The sequence below is a fragment of the Mustela nivalis genome (genome assembly GCF_964662115.1).
Source record: "Mustela nivalis genome assembly, chromosome: 9".
Classification (NCBI taxonomy): Eukaryota; Metazoa; Chordata; class Mammalia; order Carnivora; family Mustelidae; genus Mustela; species Mustela nivalis.
Window position 1 is genome coordinate 112142646 of NC_139028.1, and position 25417 is coordinate 112168062.

Sequence of the window (25417 nt, forward strand, 5' to 3'; positions counted from 1 at the left end):
CCAAACGCAGTTCCTGATCTTCCCCAGCCCCGCCCTCATCTTGCTCCTTCCAAATTTTCCTGTGTCCGTTGAGATCTCTCCACCCTTCCCATCGCACAAGCTAAAAAACTCAAAAGGGGCGTGTGAGTGGCTCAGTCGGTGAAGCATCTGCCTTTGGCTCAGGTGTTGATCCCAGGGTCCTGGGATCTAGTCCAGCATCCGGCTGCCTTCAATACACACCAGGCCCTGACTGCCTTTTCCATGTCCACTGCTGTCCACCTGCTACAAGCTTCATTGCTCTTGCCTTGACAGGACCAGTGGCCTCTGCATAGGTCCTCCTGTGACCCTCCCCTTACACTCTCTTCCCATCTCAGCAGCCAGCTGGTCCCATGAGCACAAAAGCCACTCCTCGGCCCCTCCACTCAGACCCTCCAGTGGTGTCCCAGCCCATTCTAATCCCAAAGTCTTTCAAAACCTCTAAGCCCTAGGGCACCTGGCTGGGTCAGTCGGTACAGCATGTGACTCGATCTCAGAGTTGTGAGTTCAAGCCCCATGTGTGTTGGTGGGGGGCAGGCAGAGCTTACTTAAAAAACAAAACAAAATGTACAAGTGCTATAAATGATCCTCTCTCTACCTGTCAGATTTTTCCTCCTACTTATCTCCCACTGGCTCGCTCTGCTCTGGCCACACAGTACTTAACTTCTTGCAGTTTCTCAAACATTCCAATCATATTCCTGCTTGGGGGTTTTGAACTGGCTGTACCCCCCAGCCTGGAATGCCCTCGGGTATCCATGACTTGCTCCCCTCCCTCCTCTAGATCTTGATACAAATGTTACCTCATGTTTGCCTTCTGGAGTATCCTAGTTAAAGCACTAAATCCTGGGGCGCCTGGGAGGCTCAGTGGGTTAAAGCCTCGGACTTCAGCTCAGGTCATGATCCCATGGTCCTGGAATCAAGCCTTACATCCTGCTCTCTGCTCGGCGGAGAGACTGCTTCTCTCTCTGCCTGCCTCGGCCTACTTGTGATCTCTGTCAAATAAATAAAATCTTAAAAAAAAAAAAAAAGCACTAAATCCTGACCTTTCTTATCTCCTTTCCCTGCTTTATTTTCCTCCATAGGACCGATATCATCTACCTTATCACATATTTTACCTGTTTATTTAGTTTATTATCTGCCTCCTCCTTTTAGCCTACAAGGTCTGCAAGGCAGTACCTTTTCTGTTTGCTATGGTTGTTTTCTTCGCTGCGGGGTCAGTGCCTAGCCTACGGTGAGGACCCGATAAATATTGCTTGAGTACCCGTTTGGGGGCCACCACAGCGCTGGGCACTGAAGATGGGCTCAGGAGCAGAGCCAGACAAAGTCTGTGAAGCGTAAGTCTTGGGCCGCGGTTGTCTCACTTTCCCAAGTATGACCTTACCCGGGGAGCTCTCAGGAGACTGGCTCCAACCCTGGAGATCGATCCTGGGGTAGGGCGCAGGGGTGTGTAGAGCGCACACAGCTCCCCGTGGGACTGGGATGCAAGGAGCCACACTGGCCTGCTGGGAAGAACTGCACGCCTGAGGTCTCATTGCCACAGCACCAACCCCTCTCCATTAAATAGTTGTTACACGCCCGTTTCCTCTCTAAACAGTGAAGTTTTGGACTGCTCCTCTCTGTGGCCCCCGGGGTTAACACAGCGTAGACGCTGGTAAATGTTCGCTGAGACTCAGAGCCAACGGACGGAGGGTGAATGAATAGAAGACGGATGAATGAATAACGGGACTCCAGTTAGAAAAGGAATTTCAAGAGTTCAAGATCTAGAGGGTGGGAACGTTTCCAAAGAGCTCCCCCGGTGCCCGAGGGTTTGCAGGAGGGGCTGGGGCGTCCGAGGTCAGGACGCGTTTGGTCCTGTGCGAGGGTGGCAGCTTCGCTGGCGGCCGGCCCGCCGCGGAGGGGAGGAGCGCAGGGGTTAGCGCTGCCACTCACCCAGCCGCCAGCCCGCGCGCGTCTACCGGCCAGGCGCGGCCGTTGCCATAGCTACAGACACAGCCGGGAGACGAGGGGGCGGGCCCGGGCATACGTCATTCCTAGCGCGACGCTGCTCCGCGCCTCCCGCCTCTTTAGGGTGCGAGACCCTCGGCCCGCCTCCCCGGCTCTCCACCTGCGCGCTTCCCCCGCTCGCGCCCTCCCCCGCTCTGCGCCGGCGCGGTGCCCGCCAGGGCGCGCAGGAGAGCCCGCGAGGCGCATGCGCGGTGCGGGGCCCGCCGCCGCTCTGGTGTCGCCGCCACCGCCGTCGCTGCCGTTGCCGCCTCCCTACCGGCAAGTGTGGGAAGGAGGAGCTGAGGGCCGCCGCCGCCGCTGCCGCCATGGGGGTGAGTGAGGCAGGGAGAGGAGACGCGAGGGCCGGCAGCGCTCCCCGTTCCGTTCGTCCCCCTGAGCCCCCATTGTTCCTTGAACCCCCTCTCACGTGACCCCGACCCCCTCCGGCCTCACGTGACCCCCAACCCCCACATGACCCGACTCCCACATTCTTAGCATCCCCACACTCGGCGCAGCCCGGGGATCCCTTGGGGAGCCCCCTTCTCCGGGCCCCACCCCCTTGGGTGTCCCCCGTCCCTCGCGTCGCGCCCCCCCCCAACCTTTCTGACTGACCTGTTATCTTCTTGACCACCCCCTAACCCCCGGGGCTGACCCTGGGGTACCCCTCGCCCCCAGGGGTCACCCATCACTTGGCTGTCACCGGCTTCGCGTCTTCCCACCTCCTAGGCCGCCCCCTGGCTTGCAGGGAACTGAGGCCCAGAGAAGAGGCACCCAGCCAAGGTCACACAGACAGTGAGCAGGGACCAGACCCTGCCTCGGGCCTCCCCAGCCCTCAGCCACTGGCTGTTGCTTCCCGCTACCCGGATACTCGGTGAAGCGGGGTCCCCTACACCCTTTGCAAACCTCTCCACCAGGATCCTCCTGCTCCTGAAACGCCCTCTTCCCCTCCAACGGAGGCCTGCTCTCTCGGCCCCCCAGACATAACAGAGTGGTTTTGATTATTACTTGGGTCGTTAGTACTCTTAAGTGCTGCAGGTGGCTTTGCAGGGGGAAGCTGTGCAGAAGGTGAGCAGGGAGGGAATTGATGGGGGGTGGGGAGGGGCACTGATGGCTCCAGACCCAGAAGAATAGCGACCACCTGTTCTGTGTGTGGCAGCCTGGAGGTGCGCCCTTCTCTGGCATGTGCCGATAGAGGGCTGGGCAGAAATTGTTCAAATACTTCTGCGAACTCACCTTCCTAAGTTCCAGTTAGAGTAGTATCAGTCACTCTCCTGCGAAGGGAACCGGTACTCCCTGGTACTTTATAGTTTTTACCTGGAATTTTTACCACCTTTAAGGAGTCCTGACTTGGGACCCAGAGATGCCTCGGTTCCAGCCCCATCTTCCTGGCTAGCAGCATGATACTGGGCCTGTGACGTGGCCTTTCTGAATTTGAATTTCCTCCTCTATGTGAAGTGGATGATGATACCCGCCCCCCTCAGAGAGGAGAGGATTAAATGAGATAGTGGATGCGTGAAATTGTGGCTGTTGTTTCTGCTTGTATTCTCAACCTTGATTGGAGTTATCTAAAATAGATCTGTGCTATTTTTAACCCGTTACTTTGTCCCTACTGTTGTTAACCTAGATTTTCTCTCCAGTGATAATTGAACAAGTCAACTTGTTAGGCCAAAATGGTAGTTCCGATCCATGTCCAAGCACTTTAGGTAATCCATGTCGTCTTGTTTCAGCAAGGAATTTGGGGTACAGTGTACTTCATGTGTAGAAAATCAAGGTGTATTTAACCCAGGTTTTGGTGAAAGGTCCCAAAGCCCAGCTCTTGTTGAAATGAGGTAAATATCTGTGTCCCTGGGATCACTCAGTATCTACCCAGCAAAGCCACTGCAGACGGGGCAGCAGACAAGAAGCAGAACATGCCATTCTGGTTCAGCACTTCCTTTGTTGGTTGAGTTGAAAGAGCAAGACTCAGCGATGCTGCGACCCTTGCTTCCTTTCCTCCTGTTCCTCATACTCCACAGATGTGTTTCTCAGAACGGCCCCTGCCTAGTCTCTTCTGGCGTAAAACTCACTACAAAAAAAGAGGGACTTGAATCTTCCTCCCTGGAACAGTGCTGGAACCCTGTCATTATCCGCCTTCCTCCTGGGTGGGGGCAGCAGACTCCCCACCTCTGTGTCAGGAAGGTCGGTGTTTGTGGCAGGCGCCATCGATGGGGAGGGCCCTGCTCTACTAGATAGCCGACCTCAGGCTAAGAGAGAGTAGCCTCAGCTGGATCACCCTTCTCTTCAAAGTTCCTTCACCCTTGCTGCCACAGACATGTTGTCTTTTAGGAATTGGAATGTAGATCTCTGGCTGCCTTCCCAAAAAAGGAGGGTTTTTTGTTTTGTTTTGTTTTTTTTTGTTTTTTCTGGATCCTGGATACTTTGCGGGGTGAAGGCTTGACACTGAAATCTAAGAGATGCCAAATCTCTTGTCTGAAAGGTGCCTTCCGTCCCCATCTGTGCGCGTTTTGGTTTTGAGTGTCTCTGTGAGACCTGGCAGTCCTGACTGCATGTGGAGATACTGCTTCGAGAGAGCTCGCGGGGGAGGGGGTGGGTTCCCAGCTGCAGGTGAAAACACCTGCGTCACACTTTAGAATGCATGCTGCACACGTGCAGTTGATGTCGTGGAAGAAGCTTGGATGTTAGGATTCGGACCTGGATTTGAATGTTCGCTGAGCCATTCGACAGGTATGGACTTAGTACCTGCTGTTTGCTGAGTACTGAGTGGGTGTGCATTGGCTAATGAAGCCGGTGTGACCTCTGGCTCGTGGAGTGTTACCGTGTGGTGTGAGTGGAGGGAGAAGGTGGCATGGAGAGACCTCTCTGAGAATTCTGTTCACTGGCTCTGTGACCCTGAAAAGTTCTCTGACCTCTCTGTGCCTCAGTTCTCTCATCAAAGAAGTGGGCACACATAGCTTGTTACTGTAAAGGCTAAAATAACACCTGTTTATTAAAGCATTAGCAGAGTATGTGATGTTAGTGGATCCTCCTAACCAGAAATCCTTATTTTTTATATCTAGTACATTGTATCATTTTGTCTTCATAACAGTCCTGTGAGGTAAAGGCATTGTTAGCCCCTTTTACTGATAAGGAGATGGAGATCCAGAGAAACTAAGTGACTTGCTGAAAAGAGATTAAGTAACTTGCCCAAAGTCACACAGCTTCTAAGTGGAGGAGCTGAGAATCAAATCCAAGTCTCTTGACTCAAAAATCCCACACTCTTTTTATTATATAGAGCTCCCTTGGGAAAGACACTTAACCACAATGAGCTTTACTGTTCACTGTGCTTATTTCCCATTTTAATTAGGAGAATTTTCCTGTGTCCCTGCAGGATAGCTTTACCTACACGAGGCAGGGCAAAGCTAATTGGAACAGCAGGAGACCACTTTTCCTAGTGTGTGCTAGGTTTGAGGGAGAGCCCCTGCCTGTCTGCCCTGGGCTGCTACGGCCTGCCACATACACCGTGCGCGGGCAGCTAGGCACGTAGGGGTCTCTCTCATCATCTGCCATCTCGGGCCATGGCAGCCCTGAGCCTCACACTGAGGATTGTCTGGCTGGCCTGTTCCCTTGCATGAATGAGCCCATAAATCTCCTGGAGGCCTGGGGGCGGCCCTCCTGCTGCTTGTGCTTAGGAATTACTTACTGCTTGTGCTTAGAAATGAGATGCTGTGGAGCGAACCCACGTTTCAGTGCTTTCTGGGTCCCGGGAGTCACACTCGCCTTCCAGCACCTTTTTTTTTAAAGATTTTTTTTTTTAATTTTATTTATTTGTCATAGAGAGAGAAGCAAGAGCAAGCACAGGCAGACAGAGTGGCAGGCAGAGGCAGAGGGAGAAGCAGGCTCCGTGCCAAGCAAGGAGCCCGATGTGGGACTCGATCCCAGGACGCTGGGATCATGACCTGAGCCGAAGGCAGCCGCTTAACCAACTGAGCCACCCAGGCGTCCCCTTCCAGCACCTTTGATCTTAGCTCTGTGTTGTGTGGAGAGAGAACTAGGGCGCAGGGTGGAGGAGGGGGTTTGCCTCTACCCTAAGGTGACTTCTGACCTGTCCTTTCAGGGAGTCGGTGAGGCCAGCATCCGTGTCCCCATTTTTCCGGAGACAGACTTGCTTTCCCAGGTCATGCGGGGGCAGCAGGAGGAGCATTGGCCTGGCGGGAGTGATGCCAGGGCTCATGTTCTTTCCTGGAGGCCGGCTGTCTCGGGTTTCCGTTCCCCTCCCTCGGCGCAGAGGTAGGGCCGGGGCAGCACCGAGCTGGCAGGGTGCATCCGCCGTCGCCGAACTGGAAGGGTGATGAGAAGTGAATTGCCCAGCGGCTGCCCTAACAGCCGCGGAGGTCTGGACTGCACCTGGGCGAGACTGAGAGGAAAGGTCTGTTGACATTGATGTCGGCCTTCCCACTGGAGACAACGGGGCTGGAGGAACAAACACTAGGTCCGGGGCCCAACCCCTGGGAGTAAGTCCCCCTCTCCCATTTGTTCTTGGGGGAACACTGTGCCTTTCAGCCTCAGTTTTCTCATGTGGGAATGGAGGTGCTGGTTGTTGCCCTGAGAACCGAAGCAGACGTGTGCGGAAGTACTCTGCTAGCTGAGCGCCTTTCATGATGTTGTTTTGAAATTCAAACCCCCAGCGGAAAAGATGGGTGCTCTAAAGCCTGTGTGTGGTCGAAGAGGCCTGGTTCTGTCCCCTCCAGTTCTGCTCTTCTGTCTGCTCCCTGCTTGAGGGCATAGGGGATGGGAGCCCGGGGCTCGGCAGCATACAGTAGCTGCTGTAGGACGAATGGACACCTAGAAGAGCAGTCCCTGTGAGTTCTTTGTGTCTGGACTCTTGCCTCCTGGTCCCTGGAAATAAAAGACAGTGTCATTCCCAGAGAGCTGAGGGTAGAATTTATCCCGAGAAACTTTTCCAGCATCTGGCTTTTCGATTGGTTCCCCCTTAGCCGGTGCCAGCGTCAGGGCTCAGGTGCATTTGGAGGGAGTACAGCCTCTCTCTGATGAGCTCAGGAAACTGAGGTGGAGTCAGAAGAGGCAGTGAAGTGGGTCAAAAAGCAAAGCCATCCCGCCAGTGCCTTCGGGTGCCTTTGGAATTTGGGCCGGGGGGTGAGCAACTCTGGGGGCATGTGCTGCCCTGGTCTTCCTAGGGAGCGAGAATGAGAGAACTCTCCTTGGTTGTGTGAGATGCCGGAGTTAAGTCTCACCAGCCTCCTACCTCAAGGGAGGTTTTATGAGCCTCATGCACCTCCTGCAGACGGGGAAGCAGACACAGAGGAGAACTGGTTGGGGCCCGAACACCACTCTGCAGAGCAGGAAGAGGCTCTGGGTAAGGTCTGTCAGATTCCAGAGCATGGGCTCTTTCTCCTGTGTTACTAGCTTTTTACAGGAGGGTGACAGGATCCGTGTAGGCCTGAGAGACCCCCCATGGGAGCCATAAAATAGGATTTGCTCTATATGTGGTTAGGGGTGGTTTGCCATTGGAGCCCCTGTGCAAGGACCTGCTCCCTTTGCCCCCCCCCCACTCTCCCCGCTGCCTGTGTGCCCTGCACCATGGCTTGCGGACCATGGGTCAGCATGGCCTCTTTGCGCAGGTGAACCCCTTGAGGCCCCCTGTCTGCCCTTGTCGATACTGGGTGTGCAGGGTGCCTGCCACTTAGGGCTCTTGGCCGAACAGTGCTTCTGGGGAACAGTTCTGTCTCCTTAAGCTAGAGTGCTCTGGTCTCAGCTTATAAAGGGGACCCAACACCCCGAGGGGCTCCCCCAGACGGGATCTCTGTCTTCTGAAGCTGGAAGACACTGAGAAGGCTGTGAATAAACCTGTCCTTAGGAACAGCTGTCAGCGGCTACCTCAGATGGCATCTCCTCCTTGAAACCTGCCCTGAATGTGTCTAAAATTAGTTGTTCCTTCCTTAGGAGCGAGTGGATGAGTGCATATTTATTAGGCACCTGCTGGGGGCCAGGCCCTACTGCGGGCATTGTCATGTGCTCTCACTGGGTCCTCACGGTGACCCTGCTTCCCTGCTTCCCAAGGGTCAGTGCCCTTTTTGACAAGGAAGCTGAGAAGTCTGGTGACGCTCCCGAGCTCTCACGACTAGAAAACACGTGCGGCTTCCCCATCCCAGCAAGTGTGCAGCAGCCAGGGTTGGCAGTTCCTGCCACTGAGGACAGGCCTGTGGGCTCGGGGCCTGACTCTAAGGTTCCTCAAAGGGAAAGAAGAGTCTTTGGTTGGCCACAGCCCTTCCAACCAACTTTGCTTTTCCCTGCTGCAGAGGAAGTCAAGCAAAGCGAAGGAGAAGAAGCAGAAGCGGTTGGAGGAACGAGCAGCCATGGATGCTGTCTGTGCCAAAGTGGACGCCGCCAACAGGGTGACTCCCCTGCTTCCCAAGTCCCTTCCTCCTAGAACTTGAGCTTGGTGTTTCATTTGACTTCTTTTGGCGCCACCCTGTGGCAGAATTTTGTTACTGGCCGACTGAGGAAAATGAGCCCAGCCTGAGAGTTGCGGGGGGAGGGCCAAGGATTGGCCTAGGTGTGCAGGGAAATGGGAATTCAGATGAAGTGGCTGGGTGGAGTATGGAGCGTGGGGTTCTCCATCTCAGGGTCTTGAGTTCCGGCCCCACCCTGGGAGGGCAGCCTACTTAAAAAAAGAAAAAGTGGCTGCTTCTCTCTGTGGATCTCCTTCCATAGCAGTGGAAGAGGGTCTGGAGAAAAAAAAACATTTTTTTTTTAAAGATCTTATTTATTTATTTGACAGAGCGAGATATCACAAGTAGGCAGAGAGGCAGGCGGGGGCGGGGCGGGGGGCGGGAAGCAGGCTCCCTGCTGAGCAGAGAAAATTTTGTTAGGATTTTGCATTTTGGAGAGGAAACGTCCCTGGTAACATATGGTATAGTTTTCTCATTCATTCCTTCAGACATTTATTGACTATGAAGTACAAAGGACTGTGCTGGCACCGGGGGCAGGGGCAGCAGCCTGGTTCAGGGGCCAGAGTCCAGGAGGGAGGAGTGGTGAAGCGGCTCACCCAGGCGGCCCCGCTGAGAGCAGGCTTGGCTTTCAAACAGGACTGAAGAGGCTCTGGCCATTCTTCCTGCTCCCATTCCATATCCTATTCCATTTTTGTTTCTCTCTTTTATTATTTTTTAAAGATTTTATTTATTTGACAGAGAGCATAAGCAGGGGAAACGGCAGGCAGAAGGAGAGGGAGAAGTAGACTCCCTGCTGAGCCGGGAGCCTGATGCGGGGCTTGATCCCTGAACCCTGGGATCATGACCTGAGCCGAAGGCAGAGACTTTAACCTACTGAGCCACCCAGGTGCCTTTTTGTTATCTTTTTAGCCCACCCTGTAAACAGTCCACATTTATAAAGAGGTGGTTCAGGGACATGATTATGCCATTTTGGGTTTTTGACATGGTGGGATTAGTTGGGGGCTTCTTAGAAGTATGCAGGTAAGGGGCGTCTGGGCAGCTCAGTCAGGTAAGTGTCCAACTTTTGATCTTGGCTCAGGTTATGATCTCAGGGTCTCGAGACCCAGCGCTGTGCTGGGCTCTGCACTCAGCATGGAGTCTGAGATTCTCTCCTCCTCTGCCCCTCCCCCTGAGCCTGCACACGTGCACAGCCTTCTGAAAATAAATAAGTAAAATCTGAAAAAGAAAAAAAAAGTTTAAGAAAAAAGAAAAAGAAAGTATGCGGGCAGATGGGGCACCGGGTTGGTTCAGTTGGTAGAGCAGGCGACTCCTGATCTAGAATCACGAGGTCCTAGCCCCACAGAAAGGAAGTTTGCAGGTGGATCACGTACCCTCCGGTTTGGGGGTCATGTGACCTACAGGCCAGTGTTCGTGTTAGGCTAGCAGAGTCTCTCCTTACCTTGTGAAATGAAGCTGACTTAACTGTCTTGGGCCTCCTTACTAGACCCTGCCTGCGTGTGCTTTCAGAGCCGAGGCAGGCGAGCGCTGTCTGGCGGCTGCTCCTGGATGGAGGGCCAGGCCCCGCAGCGTGGCTCTGCACCGTGTCTCACCGCAGGGAGAGCCTGCGACGGCACCGCACACGTTTGTGCTACTCTTTTCTTTCCCTCCGCAGCTTGGAGACCCTCTAGAGGCTTTCCCAGTGTTCAAGAAATACGATCGAAATGGGTAAGTGTTTAGCACTCCTAATTGTTGTCTCCTTGAGTGTCTGAAGGAATTTACTTTCCCGGAGTGTGCTTCCTCCGACCCACATTTTCTCATTTTTTGTTACAAAAAAGGAGAAGCTGTGTTGAGTGTCTTGATACAAAAGCACCTGATTAGGTGACAGAGAAATCTGTAAATGAACAAAGATTGCATCATCTTAGACTGATGTTTCCTTAGGATTTGATATTCTCTCCGGGTGTAGAATCATAGAGCTGACTGCCTTCAGCTCAGGTCATGATCCCAGGTTCTTGGGATCAAGCCCCACATCGGACTCTCTGCTCAGCAGGGAGCCTGCTTCCTCATTCCTCATCTCTCTCTGCCTGCCTCTCTGCCTACTTGTGATCTCTGTCTGTCAAATAAATAAAATCTTAAAAAAATAATAATAATAATCATAGAGCTGAAACAAACTGGAAAACTCGTCTAGGGGGCGCCTGGGTGGCTCAGTCGGTTAAGCGGCTCTCTTCCGCTCCGGTTATGGTCCCAGGGTCCTGGGATCGAGCCCTAGGTCCTGCTCCCTGCTCAGCAGGAAGGCTGCTTCTCCCTCTCCCACCACCCCCTGCTTGTGTTCCCTCTCTTGCTGTGTCTCTCTGTCAAATAAATAAATAAAATCTTAAAAAAAAAAAGAATTAAAATCATCTAGGCTGACTTCCTCCTTTTGTGCAGAGGGGAACCAAGGCTCAGAGAAGCTGAATAAGATTCCTAAGCCACGTAGTTTCTCCCTGGCTGCTGAGGGGGCTTTTAATTCCCAATCTAGGGCTCTTTCTGGGAGTGTATGGTGTAATTGTTAAAAGCCACTTACTGGGGCACCTGGAGGACTCATTGGTTAAGCATTTCAGGTCATGATCCCAGGGTCCTGGGATTGAGCCCCACTTCTGTCTCCCTGCTTGATGGGAAGCCTGTTTTTCCCTCTCCCATTCCCTCTGCTTGTGTTCCCTCTCTCACTGTGTCTCTCTCTAATAAATAAATAAAACATATATATATATGTGTGTGTGTGTATATATATATATATTTAAAGCCACTTAACTGGCTGTATGACCCTTGACCCTGGACTTAACCTCTCTGTGCCTCCATTTTCTAATCAGCAGTGGGTCTGATAATAGATGGTTTGGGGAGGATTAGGTATGAAGTGCCTCATACCTGGAGCTTACCAAAACCTAGGTCAGTGTTATCACTACTATTACTGCTACTAATCCAGTTTCCTGCCGTAGGATCTGGGTTAAAGCCCCCTTCCCCTTTCTGTCCTTCTGGTTTATAAAATAGGAAGCATAATCTGTCTTATCAGAGCCGCTCTTGGCTTAGGGAAAAATGGGTTATGGTTTTATTTTATTTTATTTTATTATTATTTTTTTAAAGATTTTATTTATTTATTTGACAGAGAACACAAGTAGGCAGAGAGGCAGGCAGAGAGAGAGAGAGAGAAGCAGGCTCTGCACTGAGCAGAGAGCCCGATGTGGGGCTCGATCCCAGGGTCCTGGGATCATGACCTGGGCCGAAGGCAGAGGCTTTAACCCGCTGAGCCACCCAGGCGCCCCTTATTTTTTTAAAGATTTTATTTATTTTATTTATTTGTCAGAGAGAGAGAGAAGGAGAGCGAGCACAGGCAGACAGAGTGGCAGGCAGGGTCAGAGGGAGAAGCAGGCTCCCTGCCAAGCAAGGAGCCCGATGTGGGACTCGATCCCAGGACGCTGGGATCATGACCCGAGCTGAAGGCAGCTGCTTAACCAACTGAGCCACCCAGGCATCCCTGGGTTATGGTTTTAGAGAATCACAGCTATGGGTTTGAAATAAAACTGTTCTTCTGATTAATTGTATTCAGGCCAGCCACACTCCAGACAGCCCCATTTTTTGGTCTGTTGAACGGAGTGATGAAGCCAGACTTGTAAGGTTGTTTTAAGGAGGAAAGAGGATTATGTCCAGTTCTGTAAGTAGCAGCTGGTTTGAGTGTTTCAGTGAACAAGACAGATAGATGTAAATATATGAACTATGAAATGATCACTTTTTTTTTAAAGATTTTATTTATTTGACGGAGATCACAAGTAGGCAGAGAGGCAGACAGAGAGAGAGGAGGAAGCAGGCTCCCCGCTGAGCAGAGAGCCTGATGTGGGGCTCGATCCCAAGACCCTGGGATTATGACCCGAGCCGAAGGCAGAGGCTTTAACCCACTGAGTGCCCCATCACTTTATTTTTTTAACCCAGGCACCCCATCACTTTGTTTTTTAAAAAGATTTTTATTTATGTGACAGAGAGAGACACAGCGAGAGAGGGAACACAAGCAGGGGGAGTGGGCGAAGGAGAAGCAGGCTTCCCGCTGAGCAAGGAGCCTGATGTGGGGCTCTATCCCAGGACCCTGTGATCATGACCTGAGCCAAAGGCAGACACTTAACGACTAAGCCACCAGGCGCCCCATGAAATGAACACTTTAGTAGGTGATCCTATATCTGCTTTTCGCAGCTTTGTCTGAATTTCGTAGTACCACGTTAACGTGTCCTTCCTGTGATCAGACGTAGTACAGTTCCTCCAGTAGCCTCGCCTTTCAGTGTCTGGGAAGTCCTCTGGCACAGTTTAGAGATCCCTTACTGTGATGTCTTCTGTGTTCCATATTCCACATTCCTATTGACTTTCAGAAATACTGGAACAGTTCTGAAGCACGCATTGCCAGCTAACTCTGGGCTCCTTTGGTGCCTGGAATTTTGTGTGATTTGTGTGGCTGTGATCCTGCTTTAATGTACTTAAAGAACTAAAGTGAAAGAGAGAGAGAGAGAACTCAGATTAGTGGAGAATTCCTACCTCTAGACCAACCTTTGGAAAATAGATGGCTGAGCCAGAGGGCATGCCGTGTTGGGGTGTTTCTGACTATGCCATGGCCAGCACTTAGAAAGAAAGGAAGACTCTTCAGAGCCAAGATGTTCCAAATTTACAAGACTGCGCGCATGTGCAGCTCATATGGCGGGCCAGACAGCAGAGGCGACAGTCATTTCGAATGGAGACATTCCCTGAGGGGTCGTGTCGAGGGCCATTGGAAGGGCCTGATCTGGGACCTCTTTAAGGACTTCGTGTCACTGACTTTGGTCCTGTCAGAATGTGGCACTGCCTGGAGATTGGGGTTCCACAGTTTGGCCACAGAGCTGAACTGTGCTTTACTAATGTTTCTTTTGGAGTAAATAAATGATGAGACCTTAATGTTTACGGCATCTGTGAGTGTAAGAAAACCTCATGGTGTTGGACCCTGCTCCACCTGGGTTGGTCAGCCGAGAATACCTGCTGTGTCCTCAGAGGAAATGGCAGGCAGGACCCCTCCGGGGGCCTAGGGACCATGGTCTTCTCAAAAGGCCTGAGGTGACCCAGCCACTTTCAAGGTGCTGTGGCTGCCCAGTGAGGAGTCAGTTCAGAGACTAAACACCCACGGGCAGGAACTGAAGGATCCGAGAAGACTTCAGGATTCATGGCGAAGCGCGGCAGAGGCTGGAGAGAGCAAAGCGGTAGCAGAGAGGGATGGAAGTTTACAGAGTGCAGACACCGCTGAGGGCCTCGCAGGGCAGGCAGGAAATGGGACTGTGGTCAGGGCCGTGGGCCGGCCATGAGTTGTCAGTCTCAGCCCGAAAAGGCTTCGTTCCTTCAGTGGCACCTTCTCTAGTCACTACCGGGAAGGCAGGGCGCAAGCTCGGCTTCTCTCTGTGGGTGAGCCGAGACCAGGCCCGCTGCGCTGGGAGGCCGTCTGGGCAGCGGGCCGCCCTCAGGCCTGCCACCGGCTCCACTCGCCACCCTTCCGTCTTCTTCAGGTTAAACGTCTCCATCGAGTGTAAGCGAGTGTCCGGACTGGAGCCTGCCACCGTGGCCTGGGCCTTCGACCTGACCAAGACCAACATGCAGACCATGTAAGTGCGCCCTGACGGGAGGGGGGCCTCGCTCCTCCCCTTCCGGCCCGCCCCGCCCTGACTGCCCCGTGTGTCCCAGGTATGAGCAGAGCGAGTGGGGCTGGAAGGACCGGGAGAAACGCGAGGAAATGACGGATGACCGAGCCTGGTACCTCATTGCTTGGGAAAGCAGTTCGGTCCCTGTTGCCTTTTCTCACTTCCGGTTTGACGTGGAGTGCGGGGATGAAGTCCTGTACTGGTAGGAGCCCCAGCCTGCGGTCGGCCTTGGGGAGGACGTACTGGCGCTGGTCTGGGCACTCAGCCGCGTGGTGGGGTCCGCTGCGCCGGTCCGGGTCTGCGGGCTGCCGGGGCCCCGGGTCCTCTGATGGGCCCTGCCTCCCCGGGCTCACTTGGCTGCTTTCTTCACCCAGCTACGAAGTGCAGTTGGAAAGCAAGGTGCGGCGGAAAGGCCTGGGGAAGTTCCTCATCCAGATCCTGCAGCTCATGGCCAACAGGTAAGGGCGCCCCGTGTGTCGCTGTGTTGGAACAGTCTTCTGAGCCATCCTCACTGTTCTCTGAGCCTCGGTGGAGGACAAGGCTCATAGGAATGTTTCAGAAGAGAGGCATCTAGAACCCTCTCAGTAAAGCTGCTCTCCTCCCTGCTGGGATTCCCGGGTTTGTATGCGTGGCTCCAAGCAGCAGGTGCTTCTGAGCGCCTCTTGTGCCTGAAAAGTGGGGTGCAGAGAGAACGTGGCGAGGAAGCCAGTTCATTGGGGGCCCAATGCCCGCGCGGTCTGATCAGCCCCGGAACAGAAGCAGCGGGTGCTGTGAGCGCCCAGCACGGAGGCTAGATGGGGCTCAGGGGCGTGCTTCTCAGGAGCAAATGGGAGACAGCAGGCAGAGACAGAAAGAGGAGGCATGAGTTAGCCTGTGTTTCTCTTTCTGGAAGGTGTTCTCTGCTTTCTTCTCAGCACACAGATGAAGAAAGTGATGTTAACTGTATTTAAGCACAATCATGGCGCCTACCAGTTCTTCCGAGAAGCGCTGCAGTAAGGAGCTGGGCCGGGGTGTGGGGCCCTCTGGGTGGTGGGGGGTGCCTGCCCCGGGGGCTTTCTCCTGGTCCTGGCGCTCATTCATCCTGAGGGCTGAGCTCCTGGTCCAGTGGTCCTGGGGAGTGGCCTTGGAGTTGGGGGGATGGTGCAGGCATGCCCGGGGGCTGCGCCCTCACTCCTAGGGGTCTCATGAGTGTGGCTGGTAGAAAAGTTTTTGGGCTGGGAAGGAAGGCCGTCCACTACCTGCAGCCAAGCCTCTCCTCCTGCCTGCCTTGCAGATTCGAGATCGATGACTCTTCCCCCAGCATGTCTGGTTGCTGTGGAGAGGACTGCTCCTACGAGATCCTGAGCCGGAGGACCAAGTTTGGGGACAGCCAGCACTCCCATGCGGGCGGGCACTGTGGCGGCTGCTGCCACTGAGCTCCCAAGCTAGAATGCTCTCTCCAAGGCCTGTCTTCTCCCTGGGCTCACGTTACTGGCCAGGTGCCCTCAGAGCTGTGGCCTCCTCAGCCCTGCGCGTGCCCGGCTGCAGCCCGAGCGCACGAACCCTGGGGTGGAGCGGCCCGAGCCGCCCGCCCTCCGCCCTCCTGGAAGGACAGTGTGCGCTGAAGGAGCAGAGAGGAGACGGGCTGAGGGAGGGGCTGGCGGAGGCCGGGCATGACGCGGACCCTCGCGCAGCGGCTGCCTTCTCGCTCGGCCCTTGTGCCCTCGAGCACGAGGTGCCCCAGCTGCTCTGCAGGTGGATTCCTGACAGACCCTCCCCTCCCCCCGCCACACACACACTTGGACAAATGGGCTGTTTTATACCTATCTTTAGAAAAGCCCAGGAGCCCCGGGTCGGGGTCTAGCTGGTCCCCAACGAGGACTGGACTGGATGCAGGCTCTGGACGTCGAGACCAGCTTCGGAGGGAGTCCGGGTTTGTAGCCGAGTGCTCTGATGGAGATCATGGGAAGGTCTCCTGTGCCACGACACTGGGAGGCCAGGGAGCTCTTTGTAGCTGTGCTTCTGTGGACCGACACTTAGTGTGGAGGCATCCCAGGGGACCGGCCCGGTAGGTTCCATCCATCTCTGCCTCGTCGTCGATGGGAGGACCAGGAACAAGGTGTGGCTGGGGGCCGGGGGGTTTCCCCCGAGGAAGAGAGTTGCTCCTCTGGGCTTCCGGACTTTGCTGCATTCTAGCCGAACCTCTTGATCTGGCAGTGACTTGAGCTGTCCCGTCACAGAAACAAGCCAGAGGTCCTGCCAGTTCCTCTCTGTCGCCCCCCTACCACTTGTCCTCCCCCGACTCACCTCACCCAGTACCTCTGTTCTTACTCTCAAGGGGAAGAATTACTTTAGGGAGCCCTTCATCTTTCCCCAGAAGGACCCCTCAGGTTCCCAGCCTCTTCAGTGCTGTTGCCTCTCATATCTTGGTGCTGATCGCTCTCTGAGGGGGCACAGCCCTCCCTTTGCAGAGAGCCCCCAGCCAGCAGCAGGCCCCACTGCCTGCACTCCCCAGCCTTGCCCCTCGCTGCCTCAGTGAGGCCTGGTGCCACCGCCCTGGCCGGCAGCCCCCCGGCTGCGGCAGGAATGCCTCTCGGTGGCCAGACTGCGCTGCTCTCCCCTCTCCAGTGTCCCCCTGTGGCCGCGGACTGGAGCGGGGGAGAAGGCCTTCCTCTTCTCTCCCGGGATGGGGAGACGGGGCGGTCAGAGCTTACACTTGCCCTGGTCTCGGGGCCTTGTGTCCCTTCCAGGGAAGAAAACGACCAAATCCTTATCCAGGAAAAAGTACCTGCCGCCTCCCTTTGGACATCCTTGAGCCCTGCTTTAGGGAGTGTCTTAAAGGTTCTAGCCTTTGTGGAGTTGCGCTCTTGGAGGTCTGTCCCGACTTCAGAGTCAGCCCAGACCCCACACTCCGCCTTGACTCAGGTGGTCTCTGCTGGCAGGTCTCCCCAGAGCTGATCTTCCCCACTTTCCTGCTCGTGCAGGGGCCTGTGCGCTCGGCCTCCCCTGCCCAGCCCGGCCTTCCGCAGAGTGCTGTGCCTGTGCGATGCTGTTGACCACACAGGCAGCATGCGACAGGGCACTCCCTCAGAGAAGGCCTGGCAGCTTTCCACTGGAGTGAGCCCGTCTCTGCCCCTGCCTTCCGCCTCCCAGGGGATTCTGTGGGGGGAGGGGTGGGGGGCATTTTAAATTGCCGGGGAGGGCATTGGTGGGCTCCTTCCAAGAATCATGGAATGACAGAAGCATGTTTAGGAATTTTTTTTTCCTTTGATCCCTGTCTGTTGACACAGAACAGATAAATATTTATTGTCTTAGATCATGGATTTCTGATACCTCCCACTCAAGGGGATCAAAAGGAACCCCACTGTAAATTCCTCATAAGGTGAGTTCAGTGTATGTTGCTTTCTCTGCGCTTGTCGGACACCTGCCCGCAAGCCCACCGGCAGATGGAGGGCTCAGTGCCTCACCTGCCCCTGCAGCCTCTGCCGCCTGTTTCTGGGCCGCTCCGGGGCCCTCGTGGGGGCAGGAGACCAGCAGCTCCCTGTGTTTTGGTGTTGGGCCCGTTCACGTCTCAGACAGCCATCTTTCTCCACTTCGCCAGGTCTTGGTTTTGAGAAACAGAGCAGGCCTTTTGTTCTCTGGCTGTTTTGTGTGTTTTGTTTGGGGCATGTTAAAATATTTTTTAAGATTTTTTTCTTTTTTTTTTTTAGTTGTATTGACTCTATTTCAGGTTATTTTTTGTTGATGTCAAATGTGTGTATGACATGTATATGATTCTTTTTAACCCTTTCTGGGTTTGGTTTTTTTTTTTTTAGAGGAAATTGAAGATAAACTCCTTGATATATATATTTTTTTCTTTAGCAACTTCTTATCACTGGAATCAAAGGGAAAAGTGATCTCTTTTTGCATTGGTTGTATTTGTATGTCACAAATAAAAGACACTTTGTTCAGCTGCTGGGATCGTGTCCTGATACTGGGGTGCCAGGGCCAGTGTGGTCTCAGGGGACACCCCGGGCCGTCATACTGTCCCATCGTTGGGCCGAAACCCTGGGAGGCACGAAGCTGTGAGGCCCCATGCCCCTTGCTGCGAAAGAAGCCTTGGCTTGAGGAACCTTGAGGGTGTCTGCGGTGAACGGTCAGAGGGGGGAATGTTTGTGCCACTTCCCACTGGCCCTGGGTGGGGGTCAGAAGTCTTACAAGGGTTGCCTGCTTTGCATCTTGGACAGAGTCCCAAACCAGGCTTTGCAACATTTGACATCTTTGGCTAAATGTGTGTGCACTTGTGTGGGAGTTCACTAGATTGAGAGTGTCGGTGTTCCTTTCCTCCCTTTTACACTATCGGCTTACTCCGAATATTCCTCTTCTCTTAAAAAGATTCCAAAGCCCTCTTCCCTCCACTCACAAAAGAAAAAGGCTCAGAGGAAGGGTAACTGGTCAGGCCTGACAGGACAGGAAAGTTAGAAGCTGGGAGAGGCTCAGCCCCTGGCATGTGACAGACGGGGCCACGCAGCTTCTCCCGGGCAGACTCTTGCCAGTCCTTGGCCCTGGGTGAGCTGGGAGGAGAGGCAGGAAGTAAGCTAGGCCAGGGCTTCTGGGGTTCAGAAGCGCTAACTGTGGACACTGGGGGGGCCTGCCTCCCCAGGCTTCTGCTTGGTGATCCTATCTGCTAGGAGTTGGGGGGGAAGGAGGAGGGTGGGGGAGCCCCAGGCCATGGGTATTGTGCTCAGGCAGGGCCCTGATCTGGGGAAGGGGGAGCAGGGTTAACAGCTGTTTGGTGGGTGTCCCTATGGGTGAGACCAGCCGTCCCCAAGTGTCCTTCCTCCTGGGGATGGCTTGTGCTATTGTCTTACCTTGGGAGCAGCAAGAGAGGCATCACAACCCTTAGGGAGAGAGCATTTCACTGGGCTAATCATACAACAGATTTCCCATGTGACAAAATTCTGTCCCCGCCATCCTCAGGCCCAAGTTCTTTGTTCCTTGCAGGCTGCTTTAATCCCAGCCAGGAATTCCTCGGAATGACATCCGCTTGTCACAGGGCAAATGGGCAGGATTGGAAGAGTATGGGACCCCTCCTTGGTCCCTGCTGCCTGTGGTCTGTGCCCACCTCTTTGAGGGGCCTGGACCCCTCTTTGGTCCTCCAGTGATGGAGCCCTCCCTGCGGCTGCAACAGAAGCTGCTTCTCCAGTGGTACGGGGTGACACACCGGCGAGCGGACAGAGCAAAAGGCACCAACCCCGCAGAAGTCTTCCCTTTCACTCAGGGCATGAGCTGGTCTGAAAAGGACTGTGTTTTGCCAGTGGAAGCAACCATGATTGCCTGGTGATTTCCGCTACCAGGTTTTGAAGGTGTTGGTTCAACCGCCTTGATGTTCGTGGTGCGGGGGACTGTGATTTCCTGTGCCCAGTCCGCAGTGCCCCAGTATATGGTGGCGCCTGGGCAGGATGTGGTCCTCAAAGGGCTCTGTGGACATCGGCGCCACACTTGCTGATGGAGTTCTAGGTCGCCTCGTGGATCCAGGCTCCTGTTGGTCTTAAGGCCCTGTCTTCCCTCTCAGGGCTTGGCCTAGAGAAACAAAGCTGGCCTGTTGAGAAGGCCAAGGTGGAGGAGACAGGCTTGCTGCAAAGGAGATCTGGAGGAGGGTGTTGGCACGGGTGGGCAGTGCCTGTGGCCTGTAGTGATGACTCATCTGTCAGGCAGCTGTGTAGCTCTTCTCCAGAGCGGGGCAGGCAGCTGAAGCCCTCTGGTCCTCACCGTAGGGCTCCCTACCTTGGCTTTTCCTGGATGTCCTATGGGTTCAAGGAGAGGCAGGCTGTGCCAGAGCTCACCGGATGTCCCAGCTTCAGAACCTGCAGCCCGCTTAGTCCCCTCAGACTTAGTCCCCGCTGCACCCCATCACCCGCCCAGATTGGAGAGCAGCCCCTGAGCGAGCCTTCCCACAGCACATGTGCACACGTGGCTTTCCGTTTCCTGGAGGTGCCCGTGTGGAAGCAGAGATGAACCTGTAAACCTCCACTGGCTCTAGGAGTCCCTGCGGTGCGATCTTCATCCTATGAAGGTGAGCATTTGCCATGGGTCCGCAGGTCCTCGGGGCTATGCTGCCATGGGTCCGCGGGTCCATGGGTCCACGGGTGCCACTGGTCCTCAGGGCTACAGCCAGAGGCAGATGGCAGCAGCACACAGACTTGGCAAGAAAGGTCGAGGCCTCTACCATGACCTGGATCATCTTTTCCCTCTTGGCCTTGAGGTTGACTGAGTCCTCCATAGCAGCGCAGGATGCTCCTTTAGGCGCAGGCCCACCAGCACACCCTGGGGAGATGGGGCTGGGGGTGGGAGGGGGGCTTGGGTGTGCTTGGGGCGTGGTCCAGCCTGGCAACTCCACGGCTCCTCTGGTCCCAGGTACCCATCTAAATCATGGAGCCGGGAGCAGCTTTGCGGACCTGCTGAGGTCCTCCCGGGAGGCCTGTGGGCTGTCAGCCGTGGCGAGTGGGCAGCCCCTGCCATGCCTGCGCCCCTGGGCTTCACCAAGCCTGAGTGCCTGTAGTGTGGAGCCCGTGAGTGCCGTCACACATGGTTGCTGGCTGTGGGCTGTGTGGGCTGTGTGCCGGAAGGGGTTAACCTCGGCTTGGCTCCTGGAGAGGGGGGGGGGGTAGTGGCTGAAACTTTCCAACCAGCTGCCACCCCCTGGGGTGCTGGGCAGGACAGCTGCATTCCACGGGGGAGAGCAGCACCCCCTTGTTGCTCTACACCTCCCTCCCTCCCCAAGCCGCCTGACAGCTGTGCCCCAGGAAGAGCAGATGCCCCTCCGGGCCTCTGCCTGCACCCACCCCGTGACTCCTTGCCCTGCCTGGACCAGTGCCAGCTTAGGTTTACCTGTCAGCCTTTGCCTTCTGATGATGACAGCACCTCCTGCCTCTTTCTCCCCCTGGACTTTGCAGGAAAGCCCCCATTTTGCAGATAGGGGAACCCCTGGGAACCAGGAAGGGAAAGGGCCATTCTCTAGGTAACCCAGCAAATTAGTTTGAGACCTACAGCCCCTTCTGGATAGGCCTCTGCTGCCACCCCCCACCCCTGGGGGACAGTGCCTTCCAGGCCTATGGACAGGTTATGGCTGTCCTCAGTGAGAACCCTGGCGGGGGGCGGGGGGGGCTCCCTCACCTGTAGCCCTCCCCTCTGCCCGGCCTGGGTCCAGTGCCTAGCACCCACTCCACATGCCAGGAGGAGAGTCTAGGCCAGGTTCTCAGCAGCTCCAGGGTGGGGTTAGGTGCTCCAGGAGGTGGTGAGTTCCGGAAGGGGTGTGTGCTGCGGGAGGGGGCATCTGAGGGGGCAGCCCCTCCCCAGGCCTCATGGGTTCCATGTTTGGACAGAGCCGCTGTGGGGCCAGCACCTTGAATAAGGTCCCAGGCCCGAGGTGGGGGTCCCCAGTGTTTCTCTTGCCTGTATGGCTGGTGGGGCCGGGGGGGGAGGCAGCTGTGAGATGGTATCTCACAGTACCTGGTATCTCCTCAGCCCACATATGACCCTCAGGACCTTTGGGGCCTGGATGGTGACACTGGTCTCAGGAGTGGGGACCAGCGGCCCTATCCAGCCCCAAGGCTTGCGATCTATTCCTACCGCCCCATTCAGGGAGTGGGGAGACAGTCCGGGCCCTGGGATCAGAACTAGGACCCAGACTGGGACCTCTAGGCCTCATGCCCATAGAGCTAGAGCCAGAGCCTTCCAAGAATCTGAGTGTGTGTGTGTGTGTGTGTGTGTGTCCCCTCTCAGCCTTTTATCCTTGGACACCTACCTCTCTAGATATTTATTTGTTTTATGACAATGAGATCATGTCACACATTTGTTTTCCTTGCGTTTTCTAATCTGTTCTGAACTTTTTAAACTGAAGTGTCGCAGACAAACAGAAATTTGCATAAGACGTGAACAGACAGCCACACTTGTGATGGAATCATCGCAGTGAACACGATTTTGTCACCTGCGCGCCTCTGGGGGATCCTGTGCCCGCCCTCCTCCCCCCAGGAGTCCCCCCACCTGACATCTGCTCCCCTCCCCCGCTGCTGCCCTTTGTTTGCGGGGGACCACGCAGTCCTCAGCGTGTCTAGCACGGCCTCTTCTGCTCCCCAGCACGTCTGTGGGACTCCTCTGCTGTCTGTGGCTGTAGTGTGCTCTCTCGGGGTTCTGCTCGGTGCTGTTTTGCTGTATCGGTGCACCACACCGGGCTGTCCCTGGCTTGGGGGACAGGTCCGGTTGGTAAGAATCCGAAAGGCAGACCCAGGTGCAAACCTGCCCTGGGGTTTGTAGACTTCAGGGGCGGCCCTCACGCCCCACCTGGCTCTTCCTTGCTCAACTTCTGAGAGAATCCGGATCACCAGGGCGATCAGGAGAGCTGGGGAACAGAGCACAGAAACCTCTCCTTTGCCTCCTGCCAGAGAATGTGTAGCTCCCCAGGGAGTAACCCAGGGAACCCCAGAAAGGCCCGCCCTAAAGTCTCTGGGCCTCCTGCCTGGCTGTGCTCTAATCTGGGCCTTATTGCTTTGGCGGAAGGACAAAGCCAGGAGGGCAGCAGGGAGGTCCCTGCCCTTCCTTCCTTTCAGTGACAGACAGCCACCAGTGTCTGATGCCCCTATGCTGTGCCTCTTGGGATGGAGGTGGGGGGGGGGGCGCAGTTTGGAAGCATCTGTCTTGGGCAAACTGTTTGCCAAGGCCCGGGCAGGGTGAGGGAAAGGGGCCTTGTAGCTAGGGGGCGGGGCGGGGCCCAGACCGCAGGGATGTCAACGATTGTCAGGAAGGGGAGGAGGAGGAGGAGGGGAGGAGTGGAGAAGGGTCCTGGGTAGTTCAGGGCCTGGGAGCCTGTTCCTCCAGAAGTTCAGGCACAGTCTGTTGGGGGCACTCTGGGTCTGCTGCTACCTTTCTGTGAGCCTCCCCCCCCTCCCGCACCCCGACACACACTCCCTGCCCCTCTGGGGCTGAAGTTTCTCTTCCACAGCCCTTGTTTTCCCAGTCCCTTTGATGCAGGCAGGCTGGGTCCAAAGACCCAGGGCAGGGGTCGCCCATAACCAGCCAAGAGGGGCCTCAGCTTCACACAGGAGAGAAACCAAACAGGAGCTAGAGAAACTGGAAACAGTTTATTGAGCAGTGTAAGTGACAGCTAGAGACTGGCAGATGGAGTGTCTGGGAGAACTTGGAAGGGAAAGGAGAGTAAGTTTCAGCATCGCTGGGGATAGGGACTTGTACTGGGAAGGGGTCTAGGGTACGTGTCCCTCCAGGAACCTGGGGTAGGCTCCGATCACAGGCTAGCGTCGAGCGAATAGTAGGTATTATCCATAAATTACTGAAGGTGGGGGTATTGATGCCAGTGTCAGCCAGGGTTGGTTGGAAGCTAATGGCCTGGAACGTGTTTGGGATCTGGCTCTTAGGCGTTACCAGGTGTTTTGGACCTAGGACAAAACTCAGAGGATGATTCACTTCCTTGCTTCCCCCTTGAAGTGGGAACAGGTTCTTTGGCTTATTCAGAAATGGGGCCTAGCGGAAAAGAAAAACAGCAGAGACAGAGCCATTCTAATTTTTTTTTTTTAATATATAGATTTTAAGTAAACTCTGCACCCAATGTGGGGCATGAACTCACATACCTGAAAGCAAGAGTTGCATGCTCTACAGACCAACCCAGCCCAGTACCCAAGACACAGCTGCTCTAAAATGAAGTCGCTTGGGGCACCTGGGTGGCTCAGTTAGTTGAGTGTCTGCCTTTGGCTCAGGTCCTGGTTTCAGGATCCTGGGATAGAGCCCCGAGTGGGGCTCCCTGCTCAGCAGACAGTTTGCTTCTCCCTTGCCTTGCCCTTTGCACATGCTCATGTTCTCTCTGTCGCTCTCCTCTTTTTTTTTTTTGTTAAAGATTTTATTTGTTTGACAGACAGAGACCTCAAGCAGGCAGAGAGGCAGGCACAGAGAGAGGAAGGGAAGCAGGTTCCCTGTTGAGCAGAGAGCCTGATGAGGGGCTCCATCCCAGGACCCTGAGATCATGACCTGAGCTGAAGGCAGAGGCTTTAACCCACTGAGCCACCCAGGTGCCCCCATCTGTCACTCTCCTCTTAAATAAATAAAATAAAGTCCCTTGTAAAAAATAGAGGTAATTAATTAAAAATAAAATAAGGGGCACCTGGGTGGCTCAGTGGGTTGAACCTCTGCCTTCATCTCAGGTCATGATCTCTGGGTCCTGGAATCCAGCTCTGCTCAGCAGGGAGCCTGCTTCCCCTCCTCTCTCTCTGCCTACTTGTGATCTCTCTCTCTCTGTCAAATAAAAATTAATAAATAAATAAAAATAAAATGGAGCCCTCAGTTTCCCTGCCTCATCTTGCCATCTCACCCTACCCCATCTCCACCCCCTGCCAGAGTCTCTGATGCCATTGCCCATGATGTCCAAACTGGAACTTCTGGAAACTCCCTCTGCAGTAGCTTATGTGACCATTAAAAGCATGGGTTTTGGAGCAGATAGACCTGCCCTGGAATCCTGGCGAGGCAGCCTGTAGCTGTGTTATCTTGAGCAGATCAGATCACCCAGGTCTCTAAGCTTATTTCCGCATTTGTTAAAAAAAAATCAAAAATTAAATTTGAAATAATAGCAATTCCCTCGTGACGTGTGCCAGCCTCTTTGGGAACAACAGTGGCAAACCAGACACATGTTCTGCTTTTGTGGCCCCCAATCTAAGGACAGAGACTGACTCTGTGGGTAGTGCTTAATAGGGGCTGCTGGGCACAAAGGTGGCACAGGCTTCCTGATGTAGTGCCACCCTCCCTGCCACTTCCTAACACATCAGAGCACTTTGGATAGCTTCTCATTAAGTGCTTGTTTATTGTCCGTCTCTCCCCGCTGGAATGTCAGTTCTGTGATAAAGGAGTCTTTGTCCACCTTGTCTGCAACAGTTCCTGGCAGACGTAGGGACTAGTAAATATATGGCAAATAGAGGCGCCTGGGTGGCCCAGTGGCTAAGCGTCTGCCTTCAGTTCGGGTTGGGATCCCAGGGTTCTGGGACGGAGTCCCACACCTGGCTTCCCACTCTGTGGGGAGTCTGCTTCTCCTTCTCCCACCCCCTGCTTGTGTTCCCTCTCTGGCCGGGTCTCTCTCTGTCAAATAAATGAAATCTAAAATCTAAAATATATGATAAACTGTATCAGTAAGTAGAGTCATGGAAGTAGGGGTTGACTTGAAAGAGGAAGGCTAGCTAAGTGAAAAGTGTTCTACGTAGAACTTAAGATACAAGGAAGCAAAGGCTTGGGGGTGGAGAGGATCAGAGAGCAAGGAGGAAGGTGTCGAGTAAGTAGAAATGAGGCTGGACATTGATATCCAGG

The 25417-nt window shown here is 54.6% G+C and overlaps 1 protein-coding gene across 1 annotated transcript; it reads left to right on the forward strand.

Annotated features, from left to right (window-relative positions):
• The first annotated feature begins 2047 nt into the window (after positions 1-2047).
• On the forward strand, positions 2048-18027 carry NAA40 (N-alpha-acetyltransferase 40, NatD catalytic subunit). The gene is made up of 8 exons (XM_082748264.1): positions 2048-2330; positions 8295-8390; positions 10099-10151; positions 13967-14062; positions 14142-14300; positions 14473-14556; positions 15013-15090; positions 15372-18027. Exons 1-8 carry the CDS (start codon positions 2325-2327, stop codon positions 15511-15513), a joined length of 714 nt encoding a protein of 237 aa, XP_082604390.1. The 5' UTR covers positions 2048-2324; the 3' UTR covers positions 15514-18027.
• Positions 18028-25417: the final 7390 nt, after the last annotated feature.